Raw genomic sequence first — 25,808 nt, forward strand, 5'->3', positions numbered from 1 at the left:
GATTCTTAGGATGCATGCATCATTTAAATAGCATACCTCCAAAGAGACCCGAAGCAGCTTTATTTTGGCAGTCTGTAACAGGCCTTTAGAAATGTAAGTCTCATTGTTTTGAAAAGGAGAGTTAGTCACATGCTTTATTCTTTCCCACTAAACAGTAAGGATTTGATTAATTAATTAATTATGGTCAGATTGTGCTCTGAATTCGGATCTCTTATATGAAGTTACTCTTGGAAGACTGTGTGTTTCATTTTAATGCGCTGGAAGAAGAGAATTGATATTAAAAGATACTTAGCACATGCAGAAATCTTCTGCATTGATTTGTATTTCCAAGCAGAGACTTCAGTACCTTCAGGTAAAGGTTTTTCTATTCATGCAGGTCAGTGTGGAACTAAATGCTTGTTACAGATAAATGTTTTAAATTAATGTTCTGGTCCTTTTAATATTTTAGTTTTATTTACTTTTCTTAGAGTTTTCAAATGGTTTTATTTTTGTGTTTTAATGTTGTATGTGTGCATGTGCCTTTAAGTCACCAGTTGACTTAGGTGACCCCGTGTTGTGTGTGTGTGGCTTCAAGTTGCCTGTTAACCTACAGTTAACAGGCAAGGAATACTCAGAGGTGGTTTTGCCAGTCCCTTCCTCAAAAGAATAGCTTACAGCACCTGGTATTTCTTGGTAGTCCATCCCCATTTTTCAGTCAGTTTAATGATCTTAAATGTGTGTAATTTATTGTATTTTTACTGGAACTTTTTAAAAAAATTATCTGGGGGAGCTGGTTTGGATCCTACCTCTGGAAGAAACGTGGGACGCAATAAAATAAATGGCTAAGGAAGCAAATCAGTAAATCTTTTATGACTTGTTTGTTATATGTTATCCTAGTGGAAAGAACTTCATAATGTTTGTCTTCCATCTGTGGAGATAGAAAAGTAAACTGGAGATTATTATAGTGGTTACCTCCAGATGGCAGCACTTTGCCTTCTCTCAGATACTCTTCTGCTATTTATTTATTTGGGATGCAACTATTTGCCTGTCTCTCCCCACCCTAACCATCTGTTGTGATATTTCCATCAGAAAAAATGGCTATAATAGATTATTTATACCCTTTTGTCTTTTTCATTGTCCTTAAAATCATTTTGCAGAATCAGAATAGCTTTACATTATTGATAAATATTAGAAAGCACTGTGGTTGCATCAAAGGAAACAGTATTCATTCATATACCTTTCTGCAACAAACAGTCACATTTCTTGAATACTTGATTTTTTTTTTCTTTTCAGTGAAATGCTCAGCCTGAATGTAATGAATAATATTATTTTCACAAGGTGCAGGGGATGGGGATGGTATTTCATTCTCTTGTAATATGCGTGTGCATCTCCATACTAACATTGGTCAGCTAGTACAAAGTGAGCGAAATCATACTTTCAGGGGAAAACACTTCATACCTCAGATCAATCAAATGCTAAGGATCCTCTTTTATCCTAGATACTTTTCATTCCTCTTTTTTATTGGTGATGTATTAATACTGAGTATAAAATTGTTAAGGAATCTGGAAATCTTATACAGTATCTTAAACAATATCTGCATTTGGAGTTCATCTGTTGATCAAAAGAGGCAAAGCAATTTCTACTCTTTTTGATGGCTGTAGTTGCTAAATTGTAATAATCTAGAACATGCGTCTTCTTTCGTACTATAAATTAATTGAATTACAGTTGTGCTGTAGGAATTGACACTGTTTCTTATTTTAGGTGTCTAAGTAGTTTTTTTCTATTGTTAAAAATTTGTTTCTGAGGTCAGTGATGGTAAGCCTGTGAAAAGTGAGCAAACTGAGCACAGAGCAGATGGTAACCACAGTATTAGATTTAAATAATTAAAGAGATCAAGGAAAGAAGTATGCTAACAGTGGGTAACCAGAAACAGAATTCACTTGTTGCTCTTCTAACCCACAAACACAATGAATATATGCTTGAGTATGAAAAATACAGGTTTTTGCGTTTGCATGTCTAGATTTGTTATTACATCAGTTCTGGTGGGGAGAAATTTTTAATTTGTTCTTTAAAAAACAAATCCTGAAATCCTAAATTAAGGTAGTTAAGCAATGTAATGCCTATTTGATATATATTAAAAATCCTAGCAATTTTATTAATAATTTTGAAATATCTGCCTCTGTTTCATATTTGTTTTCAGTAGTTTTATGAAGTATGTTGAGATTCTAATTTTACAGATGTAAATCTGAGACAAAAAACAGCTATTTTAAGACCAGTGAGTTGAGTTAATTTTGCAACTGGGGCACATGTTATGCTTCATGTTTCCATCCACACTGGTGCTCTGAATATAAATAAGGTAAAGGAGGATTAATTTTTTTCACACAGGAAGTATAAGCCCACAGTTTTAGGCTTTTATTGGTTAAGGTTTCCTCAGGGAATTGGTAGTGATTGTATCATTGACTATTTACACTTTAATCAAATTGTCTTCTTTTAAGGTCATTCCTCTCCTTGACCTTACAGTGGATTTTTCATTAACATAGTAATTCTTCTCTGTGTTGCTTACTTGAATGTTTATGTTCAAAGTAGGCAATATAATTAATTGCCATATTTAATTAGATCATTTTTGTGCAAAGGCGTGTATAAGCTAAACTTTTTAATATATATATATATTTCTGGTTAAGTGTACCGTAATTATTTCTCCTACCACCCATGAAAGTAAATGAGATCACTTTGTATACTTAATATACATGACTCATACGTGAGGATGGGTCACACTGCAAAATTGTGTTGGGAAGAACTTTCATTCTAGGTCATGGCCAGAACCATTCTGATTCAGAATGCATAAACTGTTGTCATGGATGTTTTGCTACATCTGTGATAATCTGGTATCTGTGATGTTTAGTTCTGCAGTTTAGACATAACTTCAATACTGGACTTTCATGTAATGAGTGCTTTCAGAGTTAAGAATAAGTGATGAACAGAGGGATTTTTTTTTTAAAAAGTTGCTTATTACAAAATTTGAAGGAATTGTATGAGACTTTGGGTCTTATGGTACAAGAAATGTAACCACTGGTGAACCTATTTAATAATAATAATAATAATAATAATAATAATATTTATTTATTTATTTATTTGTATACCGCCCTCTGGCAAACCAATCCGGGCGGTTAACAACAGTAAAATATAAAATATGACAATTAAAAACACTTTATCCCTCCCCCCTTAAGACAATATTAAACAGTATAACATATTAAAAACACAATGTCAATGCATAAAAACAACAATTAAAAACTAAAAACCCTGATATCCCTCTGTTGATCCTCGACCATCACTAAGATGGGGCCACGGGAGGAATGAGGGAATCAGGAACCTGGGCCGGGATGGTTAATCTGGAAAGGCCTTAACTGCCTCCTTTAACTGCCTTGGATCAAAAAACCAAAAGAAAGTCCCAGTTTGGATCCATATCAGTTATCTTGAAATTACACTCATCCTCCATATTTGCGGCTTTGATATTTGCGGATTTGATTATTCATGGATTTGATCAATATGTTCTCTCTAGGAATATCTAGGTCCTCCAGTGCAACTCTGTGGTCAACTTTAACCAAATGTTGCACTGAAAGACCTAAGGATTCCTAGAGAGAACACTCCACTAGGCATTTGTAGCTGCTCCAGTGCAATTCTATGGTCAATGTCTGTCAGTTATTGACCACAGAGTTGCACTGGAGGACCTAGAGATTCCTAGAGAGGTGTCCTCTCAGGTAAAAACATGGTGTTTTTGTTATTTCTGGTTTTTCCATATTCACAGGTCTTGTGCCCCTAACCCTAGTGAATATGGAGGGACAAGTGTATATCTATTCTGTGAAAGAGCTAAAGGTAAAGTCAAATATTCTTAGTAACTGCCATTAATCTGGGTTCTTAGTTACATGGAGGACAGAATTTTCCTTCAGTCGCTAAATTTTAATCGTTGAAGACCGTGAAAGACTGAAAACAATTCACACCTAAACCTCTGTATTTGCTGTGTTCACATTCCCTTAGTAACTTTGCCTGGTCTTTTTCTTTGGATGCCCAAGCTGTATATCTAAATACTCAACTGTGGTTTCCCATTGCTCCAATGCTAGAAATCAACTTATATCCAACTGCTTTGGCTTTCTACCATGCATCTCAGAAACACAGCGGGTAAATTTGTTATTGTATGCATTCAAGTCATTTCTAATGTAAAATGATTCCATCACAGGGTTTCCTTGGCAATATTTGATCAGAGAGGATTTGCCTTGCCTTTAAGGCTGAGAGAGTGTCACTTGCTGATGGTCATCCAGAGAGTTTCCATGGTTGAGTGCAGATTCGAGTCCTGGTTTACAGATTCATAGTCCAACACTCAAACCACTACAACATACTGACTCTTGAGAGTGTAAGTAAAGGGAGTTTAATCATGTTCCTCACATTGCATACTATTGTAGTCCAGTATTGGAAGCTGTGCCAGATTCTTACATGAAGAAAATGTTTTCTGATTTTGTTTCTGTTAGTTTCCCTCCCCCTCCCCAGATAAAAAGATACATTGGGGGAAGTATCAACACCAGCCACAAAGTATTTTTGGATTCTGCTGTTTGGCGGCATTAGTATGTGGGTTGTTGAAGGAGTGGGGAGGAGTCTACACTGTTATTTTCTGATCAGATATGTTTAGCTGCTGAGGTTGAACGACAGGCTGAGAGCAAATTTTTGAGAGCTACTGTGAAGAAAAGTTTACAGTCAGTAAGACCAAGCAATTGTAGATCAGATCTGAATCCATTCTGGAGTTTGCTGATCTTAAATGGATCCTGTTTGTACATTAGCTCATTTCTTTTTCTCTTACATTCTGAATAGTTCAGTTGTTGTTGGCTTCAGGTTCTACAACACTGTTAGAGAAATGTCTGCCATCATCTGGATGGGTGGGATGTTTGTTTTATATTTTTATTTCGACATTTCCCTATATCAAAGACCTGAACTGTGTATTCCTGTATGGCAGCGAGTTGGGCTGGATGGTGCTTGTGATCTCTTCCAACTCTGTGATTCTGTGAAACATATATTCAGAACCTAAAATCATACAGATACTAAAATTTGATGCCCTGGTTGTATGACTACCTATGGTGGTATTGCTAGAGAGAGAAAGAATCAGAAAGTGGGGAAACATCCGAATTTTTAATACTTTATTATCTAAATAAGATTATTATAATAAGCCCTTGGTCCCCCCCTCCCTTTATTTTGCATCGTTACTCTGCTATTTCTTTCCTTTCTCTGCTATTTCTCCCTTAACCTTCTTTCCAGAGTTTTCTAATCGTGTCTATGCATGAATAATAATAGAGCTCCTTCTTCAAACCAATACCTACTTCATAATCTTCTTTGTAAAACCCCACTTTATGTATGGTTTCCCCCTTGGATTAAGGGGTGCACAGGTCTTTTTTTTTTCTTTAACAGCTGTTATGAATAAACATTTTCTGATCCTTTCCTGCATCCCTAGTTTAATTAATTATCACTTCTTAATAGCTGGAGAAGTATCAAAATGGATGAAGGCTCTGCAATAGGCTTGTTGAAAGAGACCATTGTGAATAACTAGAGTTCAAGATGGGAGGGCAGCAGAATTCATTGCCACTTGGGATTGTCTTTGTTGGGCAGTGGGGGGGGGGACTCACTTTTGTTCTCTAGGAAAATGCCAAAGGATGTCTGAGTCTTGAAAGGAGGGAATGATGTCCCATAATTTATAAATTATTTATCATTGCTTCTTGTAGAACTAGGGATGGCAACATTGCATTAAGCAAGGTTGGTTGAATTAATAAAGTCTGATATCACTGGGCAGAGTTTGAAGGGTGTTTTTTTTTTGTACCTTTGATATTAGAGACAGAAATCAAATCCAGTAAAATTTTATTTGAATCAGTTCAGTCATCATTGCAATTAGATAAACACTGTACATACCAGTGGGCATGCCCAACATAAAAGCTTGCTAGTACTAATACTAAAACAATCTTATGACTAAAATGTATCTTATTATTATTATTATTATTATTATTATTATTATTATTATTATTATTATTAACCTTTATTTATGAAGCGCTGTAAATTTACACAGCGCTGTACATACAATCTTTTTAGTTAGACGGTTCCCTGCCCTCGGGCTTACAATCTAAAAAGACATGACACAGAAGGAGAAGGGAGTGGTGGAAGGAAAGGGGATGAGGTCCAGCAGTTCCTCTCTACCTCCAAGGCCTGGACCAAGGCAGATGAACTGGAGGGAGGGCTTTAATATCTCTGATATTAAAACATTTTTTTTACCTTCCCTCCCTCCCTCCCTCCCTCCCTCCCTCCCTCCCTCCCTCCACAGAACTAACCAAACATAGCTTCTAAAGACTTCTCTTTGAGAAGCTGTAAAATTAGTGAATACCCTAGACCTGAAAAAAGGTTTCAGTGCTTGCCTGGATCAGGCCCAAAATGAGATATCTCTTTTGTTTTATAAGATTTTCTGAATATAAAATCTTTGAACATAAATGCACAGGTGGCAGTAAAATGTTCCTGCTTGTGGGAGCTCATTGGCAACATTTCGGGCTTAGGGCAGCATCTCACTGTGTTTGTTATAGTTGTGTCTTCTGACTTATGGCACTCTAAATGTATTTTTCTCTTGGAAACACTGATTTGGGACCAGCATACATAGAGCAAATAAATTTCCCTCTGGCGAGCTATCCTTATACTTTAAAACAAGAGTGAGGATGATTTTATTAGTACAGTATAGAATTCCAAGTTGGCAAAAGTCTTAAGACCGTATTCTCTTAGTAGGCTAATGGAACAGGGTGGAGCCAGCACAATTTTTACTGTTCTGAACATTTCAAAGGCAAGTATGCAAAGCACAGCTAAATATGACTGTCTGCTCAGGACCAGGCTTCAGTGGAACAGTTCCCAGGCTGCAAACTTCGTTTCATTTCTGTGCAATAGCTTCTCGGTCTACAAATCACAACGTGTTTAGATGCAGGAGCTTATCACACAGCACACCTGGAAAAATTTAAATTATTGGCCAGAAAGGTTACTTTCTTAAGGCCTTGAACCTATACACTAAATCTTATTTAAAACCTTTCTGATGTGCTGCCCAATCCAAAATTCTGATAAATGTGGGAAGATTAGGGTACTGTACATAGTTCCATCCCTGTTACTAGTCTTGCAACTACCCTGTGAGGCACATTAGGCTGAGAGCTAATGACTGTCCCAATGTCATCCAGTTAATTTCTGAACCAAGTGGGGAATTTATATCTAGGTCTTCACATGCCTAATTTACTGCACTGCACTGGTGCATCTTTCACACTGACCAGTGATTCAGAGCAGGGCCAAGACGAGATGTTAGTTATGCTGCCTGAGAAAGAGTCTTTGTCACTGCCCCCACCCAAGCTGTTCTTCTGCCCTTTTGGGGGGTGGGAGAATGTGTGCAACAGCAGTGGGGATGATTTTACCCAGTACTTCTTTTGGAGAGTTTCTTGTAGTGGAGCACTGTGGGATATTTGCCAACTCAGTAAAGACCACTCTGTGCAAGACATCAGAATTTCAAGATAACCATACCAGGTGCTTTCTTGGGAGGTATTTTGCACAGAAAAGCCCCACCAATCACTTTGCCACTGTGTACTCATGGCATGCTTCACTGTCAGGCATATGTTGGCTTTTCTGCAATACTTGAAACTTGCACGGGCTCTCCAGAGCTTGTACTCAGTACTTTGCGCTGAGGGAGGTCTTTCTTTAAAGTCATACATTGGGCTGGTTAGTCACTCTAGAGGCATGGCCCCCGCTATCCCATTAAGGCATATGAGGATACCTCTGAGCAAAATATCAGACCAGGTGGGGATTCTTTGGCAGGCAGGCAGGAGCCACAGCCACACTATGGTGGTATACATCCCTCAGTCCCTGATCTGTCACACACCTTCCATCTGTGGCTGAGACTTTTTATTTGTCTTTTTCTGTTGCAGAGGTTGATTGGTTATGGAAAGGTATGCTGTGAAATTTCCAGTAATAGTGTCTTTGTTTTATACACTTATTTTTTAGACTTCTGGGGTTTGCTTTCTTTCATATTTGGTGTGTTTCTATATTGTTTGAGCTTTAGCTGAACAAATAACTCCAGCATATTGATGAGAGCATAAGGTGGTCCCTAGCAATGTTGTAAGTAGGATAAGTTCAATTAATTAACTAAATGAAATTTCATTTTCAGAATTAGTGGGAATGTACTGTTTGATTAGTGAAGAATAAATTATAAATAATGTTTAGTTAGTGTTTGCACCATACATCCTTTCTGCAATATTGCCTTGTAATTTGTTGTTGTTATAGTTGTGTGCCTTCAAGTCATTTCTGACTTGCAGTGAGCCTAAGGTGAACCTATTCCAGGGTTTTCTAGTCAATATAATTAATTGGCAATATTTAATAGATCATTTTTGTGCAAATGATTGTTCAGAGGGGGTTTGCCTTTGCCATTCTTTGAGACTGAAAGAGTGTGACTTGCCCAAGGTCACCTAGTGGATTTCCATGGCGTATCTGGGATTTGAACCCTGGTTTCCAGAGTCACAGTCCAACACTCATATGCCCTGCTAATAATTGTAATGCCTTATATAATATAATGTGAATATTTCCAAATCAGTATTTTTTAAAAAAGACCCAAAATCTGATGAATCAGCAGCCATCAATTCATACTGTTTTGGAAGTCTTTATGGACCACAAGAATGATATTTGCAGATTTTTCCTATCATAAGGGGCGGTGGTGGGAAGAAGTGCTTCTCATTGTTTGATAGATAAAACTCTTTTATGTGATCATGACTGTCTGGACTACTATCCCAGAGGACAGTCAGGGAACAGGTCAACTGGAAATTTATGCTCAGATAGGACAAAATGATGGGCGGGGGATGGGTAGAGCATGTACTTCAAGCAATAGACTAATCACTATGTGCCTCTTCAGATACTGTATTTCAGGTAGATGCAGCATATGAAAATAATTAAGATATCAGTGTTGATTTTTCTACTGAGAACATTAAAGAAAAATAGGAATGAAGTGTTTATTTTTTTGGTAGGTTCAGTTCATTGGAAATATGAAAAATTGCCTATGAAGTAACTTGGTAGTGACAACATCTATACAACTGTATATTAAAAATATTATTTCCTAAGTATTGTAAAAGCGTAGTTTTTTGTGGGTTTTTTGGGCTATGTGGCCATGTTCTAGCAGAGTTTCTTCCTGATGTTTCACCAGCATCTGTGGCTGGCATCTTCAGAGAATTGTAAAAGCACTTCACCTCAACTGCTGCTTCATCTCAAAACAATTCATTTCGGAGAAATGAGATTCAATGGGCATGTTTATTTCACTTGCCCCATTGTTTGTCTTCCTCTGCAGCTCCATCCTGGCACATTACATTGGAACAGCTGCCTATGGTTGGCTCTTTTGTGCACAGCCAGATGAGAAAACAGGCAGACCTTCCTTCTCTTAAGCCCTTGCACACTTCTATTCTGATTCTCACCAGATCTCCTAGAGTATAACTAAACCATTTTTCAGTTTCCCCCACCCAGGGTTGCAGTCTCATGAAGGGAAAGCAAGCACACAGTCCCTCCCCTGTGTTGTGTCTTCATTGCCTATGCTCACAGCCCTTCATGAAGCAGAATAACTTCTGCAAGTGAGAGGCTTTTTTAAAAAAAGCAAACAAACTTGATCTACACTGGTACCCCGGGATACGAATGCGCCGCCTTACGAAATTTCCGGGTTACGAAAAAAATCCATTCAAAAAAAACTGTTCCGGGTTACGAAGGTTATTTCGGGTTACGAAAAAATTTTTGGTGCTTTTCGGCGCTATTTCACACGAAATCGCGGCTTTTCCCCATTAGCACCTATGGCTTTTTCGCCTTACGAAGTATTCCGGGTTACGAAAGCGGCGGCGGAACGAATTAATTTCGTAACCCGGGGTACCCCTGTATCTCCCTGCAATATTTAAAGCTCTGTGAAGGGGCTGAGCTGACAGACCAGGAAAGAATTGGCCAAGCCTGTGCTTTCCTGGATTGGTACTCAATCTGGAATGTTCCCTGCACTATGGACCTGCTACCATCACACATACATTACTTTATTCCTGTAGTGTGACTAGTGAGGAGCCCCCCCTCCCCATCATAATCTCTGATGTCAAAACAGGGCACCTGGTCATGTGGGTACAGCCAAGTGCCCTATTTTGACATCAGAGGAGGTGATGGGGAGTTTTTACTAGCCGCAACAGAGGAGTAAGGTAAGAGATGTGCAGGCCTTTGGTCTCCCTAGGATTTGCCATAGAGTTTCAGAGAATTTGCCATAGAGTTTCATTTAGACCTGCTTTAAGGCCCTTTTACTCTAGGATGGGGTTGGATCCACTGGACCCATATCCGGTCTGCCAGGATCTGGCCCAATCCTTTTTTTTAAATTAATTTTTAATTTTTTTACACTTGACTTACAATACCTTACATTACACCATGTGACCCACCATATACATATACACATTACCCATATAACACAATATACGTACATACAATAACAACTGGTGTCAGTTTTCATATAATACTTACATTACATATAATGCTAGCATATCTTAAACAATACTATGAACAATATTAGCCGAATCTGCTCTTTTTCCTTTTCTTTGTTCACAATACGTCTGTTTCGTATTTTCTTCTATTAATTTGATTACTTTTTTAAGTGAGTAATTTATCAAGATATCCTTTTAAAAGCTTTTTTAGTTGACACCAAACATAAAATGTAGTCTCTCCAACAATATATACTAAAATACATATAACATCAAGTTCACTTCCTACTACTTGGTTTCTCAATTACCTAAACTTTATATCTCGGTTCTATCTTTTGTTGTTATATCTAATCTTATCCTTCCGCTTCTATTGGTCTCGTAAATCCTCCATCTATATTTCTTATTCTTGTTCTTTAAGTTTGAAATATATTTATTTAATTTTTGAGACCATGCTTAGCCTTCAAATCTTAATAACTTGATGAGTTCTTTTAACATGTCTAACTCATTATTATGATCTTGCCATAACCCAATTTACCTTATATCTATTATTTCCTTTAGATTAATAATCCAATTTTATTCCGTTGCTTATCCTAAGTAAATGTTTTTCCATTCTTTTCTTATATAAACATAGAAAATCTCCCAGTCTTTTTTTGCTTGTTCTTCATTCTTGTCCTTCATCCAGGATGTCATTTTATCCATTTCCTCAACTTCCAGTAGTTTGATCAGCCATTGTTCTATTGAAGGAATCTGTTTACATTTCCAAGATTTGGCGAAAACAATTCTTGCACGTCAACAAGTTAAATATTAGTTTACCACATAACCTCTCCAGTTCTACATCTACCATTCCTAACAGAAAAATTTCAGGTTGAAAAGCGATTTGTATCTTTAGGTCTCCATTAATTACCTTACGTATTTTTAACCAATATTCTTTTGCCTTCCTACACGACCACCACATATGAAAATATGTTCCAACCTTATTTTCACATCTCCAACCGAGTGGGCTACTGTTTTTATACATAAATGCTATTTTTTGTGGCGATAAGTGCCGTCTATAGGTCATTTTATAAATGTTTTCTTTCAAATCTTGGTTAACAGTATATTTCATGGATTTCCATACATTTACCCATTTCGCATATTCTAGGTTCTTGCCCATATTTTGAGCCCAGCGTACCATGCTTTCTCTTATTATCTCTTCTTCTGTTTCCCAAGTCAATAACAATTTATAGTACCTTGTTATCAAATTTCTTTTCCCCTTATTTATTATCTCTTCCCATTCTGTAATATTCTTATTGATTCCAGTCATCTTTCTATCAAGCTTCCATCTTTCCCTAAGCTGCCTGTAAAGATACCAATGACATTCAATCTCAGTTTGCCTCAACTCCTCTTGAGATTTAAGTTCTTCTGCCTCCATATTTGATTTAATTAAATCTTTATATCTCAACCATTTAAGCTTTGGAATGCTTTCTTTTCCAAAGAAAGCTTTGTGTGGTGAGCAGATTTGGGGGATCCGATAACATAAACGAGGTTTCAATTTTTCCCATACGTATAATAACGTTCTGCAAATTACATGATTTACACAGTTTTTATGGACTTTCTTTTTGTCATAAAATAGATAACCGTGGAACCCAAATCTCATATTAAATCCCTCAAGAGCTAATAATTTGTCATCATCTAACAACAACCATTCCTTCAGCCAAACCATGACGGTTGCCATATAATATGTTTTGAGATTTGGCAGACCCAGGCCTCCCCGTTTTTTTTTCATCATACATTATCTTAGTTCTAGCTTTTTTCTTGTCCCACACAAATTTTAAGATTTCTTTTTGCCAATTTTCTAGAGGTTTGAATGAGTGTAGAATCGGAACTGTTTGAAATAAAAATAACATTCTGGGAAGGATATTCATCTGAATAACTGAAATTTTACCAAGAAGTGAGAGTTGGAATTTTCCCCATTTTCCTAAGTCTTTTTTCACCTCTGCCCAGACTTTCTCATAATTATTATGAAATATATCCACATTTTTGTTTGTTAAAGTAATACCTAAGTATTTTACTTTGTTTTCTAGTTTGAAACCACTTTCTTCTACAAGAGTGACCTTTTCCTCATTACTCATATTTTTCGTTAGCATTACCGCTTTTTCTTTGTTGACCTTAAGGCCAGATATTTCTTGAAATTCTTCCAAAATTTGAATAACATTTTTAATACTAAAGATTGGGTCTTCCAAAATATAAACGATATCGTCTGCATACAGACGCATCTTGTATTCATATTTTTTAATTTTCAAGCCCTTTATATTTTTTTCAATCCTGGCCCTATTATAAAACAAGGATAAAAAGCAGGGGGGACAAGGGACACCCCTGTCTTGTGCCCTTAGAGATTTGAAATGATTCTGATTTACCTTGATTTACAATAAGTTGGGCATGTTGTTTGCAATAAATTTCTTGTACCCATTTACCAAAGCTATCCTCCACCTTTACCCTGTCCAACAGTGTCTTCAATGTTTCCCAGCTAACATTATCAAATGCCTTTTCCAGGTCCATGAAGAATTTTTCTTAAATTTATGGTTAAAATATTTGTTTTATTCTCATTAACTTTTAGTCCTGATATTTTTTCAAATTCCTTAAGTTCATTTTGTAGTTCTCTAATACTTAACAATGGATCTTCCAGAAAAAAGACTAGATCATCAGCAAATGCTAGTGTTTTGATTTGGGTTCCTTTATTGTTAACTCCCTGAATTTCTTTGTTTTGTTCTATCTTCCTAATTAATATTTCTCTAACCATTATAAATAACAAAGGGGATAAAGGACAACTTTGTCTTGTACCTTGTTTAATATTTACTGGTTTTGTTCTTTCTCCATTTATAATTAAATACGCTTCTTGATTTTTATATATAGATTTTATCCAATTTAGAAATCTGTCTTTGATTCCTATCTTTTTTAAAATTTCAAATATTATATTCCAATTTACCTTATCGAATGCTTTTTCCATATCTATCAATATTATAGCCAATCCTCTATCTTTTTTATTTTTAAATAGTTCAATTATATCTATCATCAATACCAGGAAAGATTCTGGAGCAGATCATTAAAAAGAGAGTCTGTGATCTAGAAAGGAATGCCATAATCACAAAAAGTCAACATGGGTTTCAGAGAAAGAAGTCATGCCAGACAAATCTTATTTCATTCTTTGATAAAGTTACCACCTTGTTAGATGAAGGGAATGCTGTGGATATAGTATATCTTGATTTCAGTAAGGCCTTTGACAAGGTTCTCCATGACATTCTTGCAAACAAACTAGTGGAATGTGGGCTAGACAAGGCAACTGTTAAGTGGATTTGTAATTGGTTGACTGGCTGAACCCAAAGGGTGCTCAACAATGGCTCCTTTTCATCCTGGAGAGAAATGACCAATGGGGTCCCGCAGGGCTCTGTCCTGGGCCCAGTGCTATTCAACATCTTTATCAATGACTTGGATGACAGAATTGGGGGTAAACCTATCAAATTTGCAGATGACACCAAATTAGGAGGAGTAGCTAATACCCCAGAGGACAGGATCAATATTCAAAATGACCTTAATAGATTATAAAGCTGGGCCAAAGCTAATGAAATGAATTTCAACGTACAGAAATGTAAAGTACTGCACTTAGGGCGGAAAAATAAAATGCACAGATATAGCATGGGGGACACCGGGCTGAATGAAACTACATGTGAAAGGGATCTGGGAGTCCAAGTAGACCACAAATTGAGCATGAGCCAACAATGTGATGCAGCAGCTAACAAGGCCAATGTGATTTTAGGCTGCATCAATAGAAGTATAGTGTCTAGATCAAGGGAAGTAATAGTGCCATTGCATTCTGCTCTGGTCAGGCCCCACCTGGAATATTGTGTCCAGTTCTGGGCACCACAATTTAAAAAGATATTGAGAAACTGGAGCATGTCCAAAGGAGGGCAACTAAAATGGTGAAGGGTCTGGAAATCATACCCATCATCATCATCATCATCATCATCATCATCATCATCATCATTTCTATCTTCCCGAATCTCCCAGTGGATCGAAGCAGGATCACAGCAAGGTTAAAATTACAAAGTTAAAATTACAGCACCATTAAAAGCACAGTAAAAAATAAAAACATAAGAATCTAAAAACAGTAGCATCAGTCAATCAAAGTGTCAGCTGGTCTCGTTCCATACTAGTGATCTTCATAGGCAGACAGGAAAATAAGCAGGGCGGAAGAGTTCTGTCTTTACCGCCTTCTTAAAGATTTCTAAAGATGTAATAAGGCAGGTCTCCTCTGGGAGTCCATTCCAAAGTCTGGGGGCAGCTACGCTAAATGCCTTTAGGGAAGTAGAAACATGTTTGGATGATGGTATCTCCAACAAATCCTTCCCATTTGTTCTAAGAGTGCAGGGTGGATTGTATAAGGAGATGCGTTCCCATAAGTAACCCGGACCCAAGCCATGTAGGGCTTTAAAACCTTGTATTGTGCCCAGAAGCTAATTGGGAGCCAATGTAGATCTTTCAAAATCGGTGTTATGCAGTCAAGTCTCGAAGAGCTAGTGACCAACCTGGCTGCCGCATTTTGCACTAGTTGAAGCTTCAGAACTTGTTACAAGGGTAGCCCCATGTAGAGTGCACTGCAGAAGTCAAGACAAGAGATTACCAGAGCATGTACTACAGCTTCCAGTTCAATTGAGGTAGGGTCGCAGTTGAACGACTTAGGGAGCTGAGGATGTTTAGCCTAGAGAAGAGAAGGTTAAGAGGTGATATGATAGCCCAGTTTAAATACTTGAAGGGATGTCAGAGTTAGCTTGTTTTCTGCTGCTCCAGAGATTAAGACCCGGAGCAATGGATGCAAAGTACATTCCGCCCTTCTCTTACGCAGAGGATCCATTCTGCCCCCCCCCCCCGGGCGTAAGAGCAAATACGTGCATGCTCAAGCCCCATTCAAACGAATGGGTCTTGTGCCTGCGGCACGCGGAGCACACACCACAGCAGCATGCCCCATTCATGTGAATGGGACGTGCCGCCCCACACGGCTTTGAGCATATGCTCAAAGCCACGTATAACGCAGACGCACTGTACAGGAAAAGAGATTCCACCTCAACATTAGGATGAACTTCCTGGCAGTAAGGGCTGTTCGACAGTGGAACAAACGCCCTCGGAGTGTAGTGGAATCTCCCTCCTTGGAGGTCTTTAAACAGAGGCTGGATGGCCATCTGTAGGGGATGCTTTCATTTAGATTTCCTGCATGGCAGGGGGGTTGAATGGATGGCCCTTGCAGTCTCTTCCAACTCTATAAGTTGTAATCTCCCTCCTCCCCAGGAGTTACCTTATAGCAAAAGTCTGTGTACTTGAGGCTGCTGGATAATCCAACCAGGGAGGGAATGTTTCTCAAGAATCATCTGCTTCTGAATGTGCTACCCAAAAGATTGGAATGTATGTGACCCATTTTAGAAAGAATGGGGGGATGCCCCCTGCTGTTGGTGTTTCTTTGGGGAAATGCGAATTTCTTTCAATGACAAGCCAAGACATTGCTTGGCTTCCCTTTGAAAGGAGGACTGACTTTTTGAGCTTCAGCATTGTGCTGCAAGCATGCCCTGCTGAGCACATTGATGCTGTGGTTAACATCCACCCCCGCCCCCTCCCCCGCCCCAAAAAAGAATAGTGAATAATGTCTAACTGGAAGAAAAAGAGATGGTGTTTTAATTTCAAAATCTCTTGTGCTATTGCACAAAACAGATTGAATTATTTATAAATTTCTCACATAATGTATATGTTTGTTCATTTTACTGCTTGTAATTTTTTTGGCTTTAATAAAGTGTATGAGTGAACAAACGGAAAGATGGAGTGTGATATATTACTTGTTTGTCACTAAACTGCTGGTTGATGGGATGGGTGGGGAGCCTTATGATCTGAAGGCAAGGTAATGTGTTGTAACCCCCCTAAATGTGAGAAACAATTAAAATGAAAAGATTAAGAGTGATGGGAACAGAAAAGTCTTCCTGATTTGTGTAGAAAAGCTCCACATCTTCACAGCTCCATGCAGATTCTTTGGTGGAGCCAGAACCCTGCTGAGTATAAAGGCTGACTTAGGAACAAGAAGGAGAGGGCTGATTTGGGAAACAATAGTTGAAAATACTGTCCCAGGAAGTTCAAATTCTGTATAGTTGCAATGAGCTAGGGAGATGCAAAACCTAAGAAAGCATCCACCTCTTCTTTTGCCCTGTAAAAGGTTTTGAAGATCCTATTAGAACAGTGCCAAGGGAAATTACTTACAGTTGCCCATCTTGGCTAAGTGTAACCTGGAGAGGGAAGGGGAACTGTTGATTTCCTAAAAGGGAGGGGGAGCGTGAGAGACTGCTATGAATGAGCATTCAAGCAGAAATCTCCATCTTGCTTCCATGCTAACATGAACAAAGATTGGCTCTCCCCCCTCTCCCCCCATCCATGTTGTAACTGGCTGTTGCAGGCACCCGCATTATGTTTCAGATGGGAGCTTTCACGTTCAAGGATTGTTAATGGTTCCTAATTGGTAGGAGGTTCCTGGTAACTTTGAGCTTGCCCTTACAGAAGAAAGGAAGGAGGGAGAGGTGGCAGGAGCATGCAAAAAGTTTGCAACAACTATTGGGAAGCTCTGGAAATTAGTTTCCTGCATGATACTCTTACATTCTATGGAATCTAAACTGCAGCAGGCAGAGAGAGATAGGCTACTCGGAAATGGTGGTCCTTATCAATACAAAGCTTAAATCCTTAATCAAGTTTTTCAAGAAAAAGAGTAAGTAAACATGGCTTTCCAGTCTGTTTAGATTGTTTGCAGAAAGGCTAAATGTAATGTTAGAAATTCTTAATTAGATTTTTTGTTTTTGCTACATGCAGACCATATTTAGTTTGTCATTCCGTTGTCATGCATAAACCCTGTTTTATAGAAAGTGGTATAATAAGCACCTGTCATTGTTATAGAAGAAGTAGCAGTAGTAACTTTTTAAGTCACAGCCTGTTCATTTTCTCTTGAGTCATCCTTGGAAAAGTAGCGCCCCTTTTGCATGCAGTAAAATGATAATAGCTCTGAAAGCTTTAGTTTATTCAAAATGGCTCAGGCAGAAAAGATCGTCACCCACCTAAAATATAGTTGAGCCCTCAGCTGCACCTGTGGACCTTCAGAGACAGCAACAAGCAAAAAGCTCAGTCTGAATCCTTTTCTTTATTGCTATGGAACAAATGTGTACTATCCAATTGGATGATTTCTGTCCAGCATGGATTCTCAAGCAGCCTTTGTTCAGAATAGTAAACTAATGTGATCTTAACAGAATAGTGCTGTGCATGCATACCCTTTAAACAAAGGTACTCTGCGTTTAGTTTAAAATGTATCTTGGTACAGCAAGATTAGAGCAATGTGACCACGGTAATATTATTACATCCAGTGTGCTTTTTATCTTTGTAAGTTGTTTTCTTCCTGACAGTTGTTTAATAAAATTTTTATTTTTTGTAAGACTGAGAGTAATTGATAAGATCAAGTAGTCAATGCACTCTCTTTTTCACTATCTTTGGGCATTGACCTCTGGTTAGGAAGGAGAAAGAAGTTAGCCATGTATTGTGTCACAATTATCTGCCTTGATGCATGAGGTGTTCCTGATCATATCCCACATAATGAATGTAGGTGACTTTAGAGTTGCTCAAGCACATCCTGCTGAACCATTATAAACATGACATGCTTGAAGAACTCAAGGATAATTGTATTATAGTCATATGTGAATACAGGAATCATAGAACCACAGGTAAAAGGGTCTTGTACATAATGTCATGCAGCATTTCTATAAATAATGATTAATTTGATTAAGAATATCTATAGCAGGCATAAATAATAAGACTGGTTTGTTTGATGTGTTCCCTCCCTCTATTCCCCCAGCAGTATAAAAGGTTTTCACATTCACCTGCGTATCTTTCAAAGCATATATTGGTTCTAAAGTATAATAGGTTTCCAGTGATTTATGCTGTTACCATATGAGCAATATAATAGGCAATAAAGGGACATACCTCATGTGAAGAAGTGTTCTCTGGTTAAGGTTTTGCTCATGTGATCTCTTTCGGAAAGGTTATGGTTTTGAGCAGTAAGGACATCACAAAGGTGGAACAGCTTTGAGAAGATCAAAAGAATAATGCTGAAAAATCTGTTTTCATGTGACCACTGAAGAAGCATGGTCTCTGTTGTTGTTATGGTGCCCTCAAGTCATTTCCAACTTAGGCAACCCCTATCATGGGGCTTTTTCGGCAAGATTTATTCAGAGAGGGTTTGCCTTTGCCTTCCTCTGAGTATGACTTATCCAAGGTCACTCAGTGGGTTTTCATGAGCAGGGGTTTGAACTTGAGTCTCCAGAGTTGTAATCTATTGCTCAAACCACTAGATGATGGTCACTCATACTGAGCACCAAATTGTTATGGACATTCAAATACAGGTCAATGAGGTTGTGGTTGAGTGAGGCTATGGTTGAGTTCATGTAAGAATAACAGGTGTTTTGGAGAGGGGAAGCACAGGTGTAGGATTTTTGCTTTGTTCTGTTTTGAAGAACTAAAAGGAGAGAGAATAGCATGTCAGCTGAAGGCCAAATTATGCCTGGGGAATTAAACAGTGAGCCTGATCTCTCTCTTCTCTGTTGAACTAATCACATGTTTTGCTACTACAGAAGGAGATAAAATGCATGAAGAAATATCATAAACAGATCTCTATTTTCATTTAACTCATTGATTATTTAACATACACTTTGAAAATGAAATGTTGATTATAATATTATGTGCATAAAGAGGGATGTGACAGTTGGGATTTTGAAAAAGATTACAATGTGGTCTGCTGCTAATTATGATGGCACACTGGTGTAAGTAAACTCATGAAGGCTGGGTCACACACAACACCGTAGTGTGTGGCTGTTTATGCAGTGAAATAACCTCCTAGGGTGTAACTGCATTGTAGGTAAAATGAGGACGCTGCCTCGGTAAGAATCCCCCATACACATAATGAAATTTTCCTTCAGTCGACATATTTCTTGCATTGCAGTAATTTAAAACTTAAGTTGAGCATTTAGAAATACTGTTTAAGATTCCAAACAAAAGGGACCAATAGTGTTCCCAAGGGAATCTAAACACAGCAGATATTAGAGTTCTGAATGATTTTCAGTGTCTCACTCTCCGCAATGTTAGAAATTTAATGATTGAAAGAAAATTTTGTGGGGGGGGGGGACAGAATATTTATTGGGGTCAATGGCTTCACTCCCCTACCTGGTTGGTACTTTTCTGTGAAACATACATTTGAGTCATTGCTTGCTAAACTCCCATAAATCATCAGTTGAGAATTGAGGTGCATGTGTGTGGAAGTGTTTTAAGACCCATCAGTGGTGGCAAAGCCCTTTGAAACAGTGTATGATGCTCCAGAACAGTGATTCCCAACCTGTGGATCACAACTCCTTTGGGGGTTGAATGACCCTTTCACAGGGGTCGTCGTCTGGTTGGGCTCGCCCATTCTCCTCCTCCTCCAGGGCTGCAAGGTCTCCTTTGGCCTGCTCTTATCACCGCACAGCCACAGTTGGAAGTCCCACCCCTTCCTGGCCTCCCAGCCAATTAGGGAGGCTGCTGGCTGGAAGAAGGGGCAGAGCTTCCGGATGCGCGCGGGTCGCGGCCAGAGAAAGGTTGGGAACCACTGCTCCAGAAGATGTTGGACTATAATCTCACCACTAGCTATTGTGGATAGGATTGATGTGGATTGCAGTCCACCAACATATTCATTGCCCATCTCTGTTCTAGAAGTAATATCAGATAATTATGCTATGATGATATGTTGTTGTGTAGGTGGGCAAAAGGCAGTACATTTTTTCAAGAAACAGTACTGTTCCTTCTGTTCGGTTCTTGGTCTGTGAAAAGCTACTGTTCTGTTCTTCTCTTACTATATAAATATGATATGGAGACAGAGAAATGGGATTTAGAAACCACAATATGGACAGTCTACTCCACAATTGCTTGATGAGGTGGTCATTTTGAGGCATAATTAGTACTGTATACTGTTGCCACAGAGGCCAGGTTATTATAAAGTTTTCTGCATGGAGCTTCCTCTGAAAAATATTAGGAAGCTTCAGTCTGAGCAAAATATTATGAGTAGATTGGCCTTCTGGAAACCACTTTTTACTGATCATGATCACTTTAGTTTTGTTTCTTCTGCATGAGATTTCAGTTCATCTCTAGGTGAAATTCAAAGCTCTGGTTCTTACCTACAAATTCCCAAACACTTTAGGTGAAGGTATTAAAGGGTGGACTCCTCCTGTATGATTTTATCCACCTAATGTGGATGACATTACAGGTCCTTCCGTGGACCTCCACTTTCAGAAATATGATTGTTTAGAATGGGAGATAGAGCCTTTTCCATTGTGACACCTTGTTGAAGAACGCCATGCCTAGAGAGGTTTTCTTCACTCACTTTTTTTTTTTAAACTTCAAGCCAATTGCTAGGATCTTCTTATTTTTCTAGGTGTCTTGGTGTGAGTTCAAACTAGATCTCTGTAATTTAAACTTGAATAAACCTGCCCTTATATTATTTTTATACTCATTTTCATATTATTTTGTCTTGTATTTTTCTCTTCCCCCCAACTTGATATTTTCTTTATTTTTGTTTATAAAGAAAAATTGAATAAAATATTTCTTTAAATTATTTTTTAAATTGAATCCAAGGGCTTGTTAGTGGTGCATGCCTCTCTCCAATCTGTTTCTGATGGATAAAGCCACACAAATTCAAATTGATTTTTACCATGATATATGTTGGTGACAGGAAAACCATGTAGTCCAGGACAGTACAGGATGAACTGAAGGATCACTTCATAGTCTTACAGTGCCTTTTATAGCTAGGACTGCATTTTGTCAGATACTTCAGCCTGCATCCACACTGCAGAAATACTCCAGTTGACACCAGTTTAGCAGCCATTGCTCAGTGCTGTAGAATTCTGGGAAATGTAGTCCTGTGAGACATTTAGCCTTCGTTGCACTGAGCCATTGCATTTAACATGGTGTCAAACTGGATTATTTCTGCAGTGTGGGTGCAGCCTCAGATACAATTATCTCATTGGTTTATTCTATGCAGCCTAGTGGAGATGTAGCAACCTGTGCAGAAAGAATTCTGTGTCATCTTCAGGGCATATGAGCCATAGAGAGCATATTGTTTCAATTCTTGGTCATTTGGACTGACAGCCAGTTTGCTTTCAGTTCCATTCCAGGCATCTACATGATCTGGATCCTGCATTCTGAACATATTGTTATATAGTAAGTTCTTTCCTATTCACTGAGATTGACTGGTAGAACTTCTCTTTAGATCTGTCTTTTATAGATCTTAAGACAATAAAGGCCAGGAAGAAAACCATTGGTGGCTGTACCAATGTTGTGGAAGTCCTTACTCAGAGAAAACTGTTAGACACTTTCTATTATTATTTTCAACATATGAAAACATGAATCTTTCAACTAGTGTTTGCATCTGGGATGAGACAGAAGTTTGATATAATGTGTAATAGTGAATTATTATGCATTCTAATTGTTTATATGTGTGTGTGTGTGTGTGTTGTATTGTTGCTTTTCACGCATTTGTACTGTGCTATAGGAAAGTGTTTTGACTAATTTTATTAATAATAAATTGTGTGTGTGTGTCTTTAAATCAATCGCCCATTGAATTTTATTGGATTTTCCTTGGCAAGGAATACTCTGAGATGGTGTTCCCAGTTCCTTCTTCTGAAATATAGCCTACAGCACCTGATATTCCTTGGTGGTATCCCATCCAAGTACTAACTAAGGCTGGTCCTTCTGAGCTTCCAAGTTCACATGGGATCTGATGCCTTTTTGATATGCTAGTAATTTTGCCCCCTGTAATAAGTAGTAATGGTGGCAAAAAAAATGTGATGTTGATTTTTAAAAAGCCAGCAATCTGTTAGAAAGGTTGATATTTCCCCATTCCTTTTCACAAGCCTATGTTAATTTTAGTACTTCCATAATTTTATTTAATAACAACGTTGCATTCTGTCTTGATGTCTTCTTCACAGCTGTGTCCAATCTAGATGAAGAGAGTAGATGGACAGTCCATTATACTGCACCCTGGCATCAGCAGGAAAATGTGTTTCTACCCTCTACAAGACCACCCTGTGTGGAAGATTTGCACCGCCAAGCCAAGCTGAATTTAAAGTCGGTACTAAGAGGTAGGAAACAGTATTACAAATAATATATACTGTAGTAGTAATATAAATTTTGTCCACAGCAGTCAGACCATACCTCTATCTGCTTTTGTATTCCTACAGCTTCCTAGCTCATTTTTAGTTACTTAAACAATCCAGGCCAATAGTAAGAAAAGTTTAGACTAATTTTGATTTTAGCACTTAAATCTGCATAAATAAAGCTAACTCCACAAATCTTAATATATACAGTACAGTCTACAAGTCTAAAAATTTATTCTCAAAAATTGACCCCAAATCCCAGGTCGACTTATTTATGGGTCACTATGGTAATGTGATAGCATCTCTTTCAGACTTCCCCATGCAGTTGGTAGAACAGTTTATTTCTCTCTTGCTCCAAGCAGAAAGAGTCCCGAGTGATTAATTGATATTGCTGTTGTTTAAGAGTCCTCTTCCGCCCGTGCGTCTGGCTGAAACGAAGAAGCAAAAAGCCTCAGTGAGAGTCTCTCTTGCCATATGCACACATGCACACACTGTAGGAGCCTCCAAGTTTTATCATTGACCTATCCACGGGTCAAACAAAATGCATCATTTTGGCCCCAAAATGTGACCTCAACTTATACATGAGGTCAATTTATAGTTGAGTATATATGGTATGTAATACATGCAACAATATACACAACAATATTTTCATGGTATCTCCATTATAGCTCAGTGTGGGATTAGAGAAAAAGGGTTGAAAGGAAGATTGTAAGACTTTGGATATTGAATAGTAAGTTTTTTAAAAATATATTAATCAGAATTATATCAACTAGGCATCATGTAATCTAGTAATTCACAGATGTTACAATAGAAGAGAAGCAAAATATAATGAAATAAACTCTTTTGGTAAAAATGTCTTTAGTTTTCTATCAGTATCACTTACTTAATTCATGGACCCATTACAGTGCACCTGTGCCATACGCGGGTACACTATAAGTGGCTTCCAGCTTATGCAGAAGCTGCATGACAATTAAGGAGCATACGTGGATTTCCCCTTATGCGGAGGATCTGGAATGGATCCCCCCATAAGGGAAGGGCCTGCTGTACTTAGGGTTGCCATAAGTCAGGACCTCCAAACCGGGACAAATGTAGGACAACATTTTCAAATGTAGGACACATTGTTTGTTTTTAAATGGAGGACACACAAAAAAAATTGATGATTTTTAAAAAATGTTAATATAAATGCTTCTTCCTCCTCCTCCTCTTCCTTATCTCCTCCTCCTCCTCAGCCTCCTCTTCCTCCTCTTACAGTGGGGCCTCCGCATACGCGGCCCTTTTCTTTGCGCGGCTTTGAGCGTACGCATCAAGCTGCTGGGCGCGTGCGTGGGGCAGAAAGGGCGGCGTGTCCATTCAGTTGAATGGGTGCACGCGCACGTTGCGCCCCGCGCACCTCCGCGCCGCGTGCACGAGCCGCATTGTTTACAATGGGGCTCGAGCATAGGCGGAAATCACCATACAGCTGCGGGATCCAGAACGGATCCCCCGCGTATGGCGAGGTTCCACTGTACTTCTTCCTCTTACTTCTTCCTTATCCTCCTCCGTCTCTTCTTTCTCCTCCCTTGGCGCTATGTGCCAAGAAAGGGCACTTTCCCTCCCCCCAGCTGGCTCAGAGTATCACTCCTCCTCCGAGGCTCCACCTCCCTCTTGAGGCTGGCCAATGGTGGGCTGGGGCTGGAAATAGCCCCACCCTCACCCTTCTGCCATTGGCCAGCGAGCCTGAAGGGGATGAGCGCTCCCTATATGGCCCCGCATGCAAGCACGAGCTGGCGCCGGCCACAGCACCGGGGCCACGCGGAGGAGGAGGAGGAGAGGAGGAGGTAGGTCGGCCGCGCGCACTCTCCCAAAAAAGTAGTAGGAGGAGTGCTGCCCGCCCCGCAGCAAAGGCCAAATCTGGGACGCAACCTCTGAATTGGTGGAACTGGACCGAGACCGGGCCGGTTCCGCCAAAACTGGGACAGTCCCGCCTACAGGCAGGTTATAGCAACCCTAGCTATACTGTACTACATTTTAAAAGCACTGGGTATAGTTTGGGAGTCTCATTTGGGAGTTCAGCATAAATGGATATGTTTTGTGAAGATAAAACATGAAACCAAAATACTTAGAAAAAAGTATGGGACAAAGTGGAACATTCTTAGCTATTTGTTTTAAAAAGTATTTGAAATATTTGGAAGGTTCTTTTTCATAGCAGTGGCCCATGGAAGTAAGCTTACACTCTTGTGTATGTTTTGTTCTGCTACTTTTTCATTATTTGTTGTCACTATTTAGATTTCTTTTCATAGAATCATAGAGACCACAAAGGCCATCCTGTATAACCCCCTGCCAAGCAGGAAAACACAATCTGAGTGCTTCCGACATATGGCCCTCCACCCTCTGCTTAACACCTCCAAGGAAGGAGATTCATTCCACCACATTCTGAGGCAGTGTATTCCACTATCAAACAGTATTACCATCAGGAAGTTCTTCCTAATGTTGAAGTGGAATCTCTTTTCCTTTAGGTGGGGTACAGACCGCCAGAAAGAGGCACCAGGGAGGCACCTCTCTTTGCTGCACAGCAGTGCCGCAGCAACCAGATTGTGCGACGCTGCTGCACAGCAAAAAAGGAGCAGTAAAAAGCAGCTCCTTTTTGCTGCGCAGCTGCACCACAACAAACCTGCAAAGACGCCCTGATGGCGTTGCAGCTGTGCAGCACTGTTTGGACACTACGCAGCTGCGATGTCATAGCTGTGCGCGCTGTGTGGGTGGTGCTGCGCAGCTGAGCCACCCTCGTTGCATGTGAGGGTTGCCAGGCATGTGGGCGCTCCGCCCACCAGGCAATACTAGCACGTAACAAGGACGCCGCAAAGGCCCGTCTGTTGAGGGCCTTAGTTTCTTTTTGTGGGTGTGTCAGTCTTTAAACAGTGGTTCTCAACCAGAGAGGCAGTCCAGATATTTGAGTCTAGCAAGCTGGAATCCCTGACTATTGGTCATGCTGGTTGGGTAGTTTGTTTGATTGTTTTTTATATGCCACCTTTCTCTTGGCATCAAACCCAAGGCAACTTACAAAGTCCCACATCTGGCTTGCCCTGTCTGGGAACAAATA

General features: G+C 39.1%; 1 protein-coding gene across 6 annotated transcripts in view; it reads left to right on the plus strand.

Moving 5' to 3' along the window:
* Positions 1–25,808, plus strand: part of NHSL1 (NHS like 1) — a 227,626-nt gene that overhangs the window by 131,467 nt on the left and 70,351 nt on the right. For 5 of the 6 annotated variants that reach the window (XM_042447396.1, XM_042447406.1, XM_042447416.1 and 2 more), the window contains exon 2: positions 22,562–22,714. In XM_042447396.1, coding sequence (XP_042303330.1) covers positions 22,562–22,714 — 153 coding nt within the window. Of the gene's footprint in view, positions 1–16,958; positions 17,275–22,561; positions 22,715–25,808 lie in introns of those variants that run through there. The other variant, XM_042447432.1, reaches the window with a different exon arrangement.

The sequence above is a fragment of the Sceloporus undulatus genome, chromosome 1 (genome assembly GCF_019175285.1).
Source record: "Sceloporus undulatus isolate JIND9_A2432 ecotype Alabama chromosome 1, SceUnd_v1.1, whole genome shotgun sequence".
Classification (NCBI taxonomy): Eukaryota; Metazoa; Chordata; class Lepidosauria; order Squamata; family Phrynosomatidae; genus Sceloporus; species Sceloporus undulatus.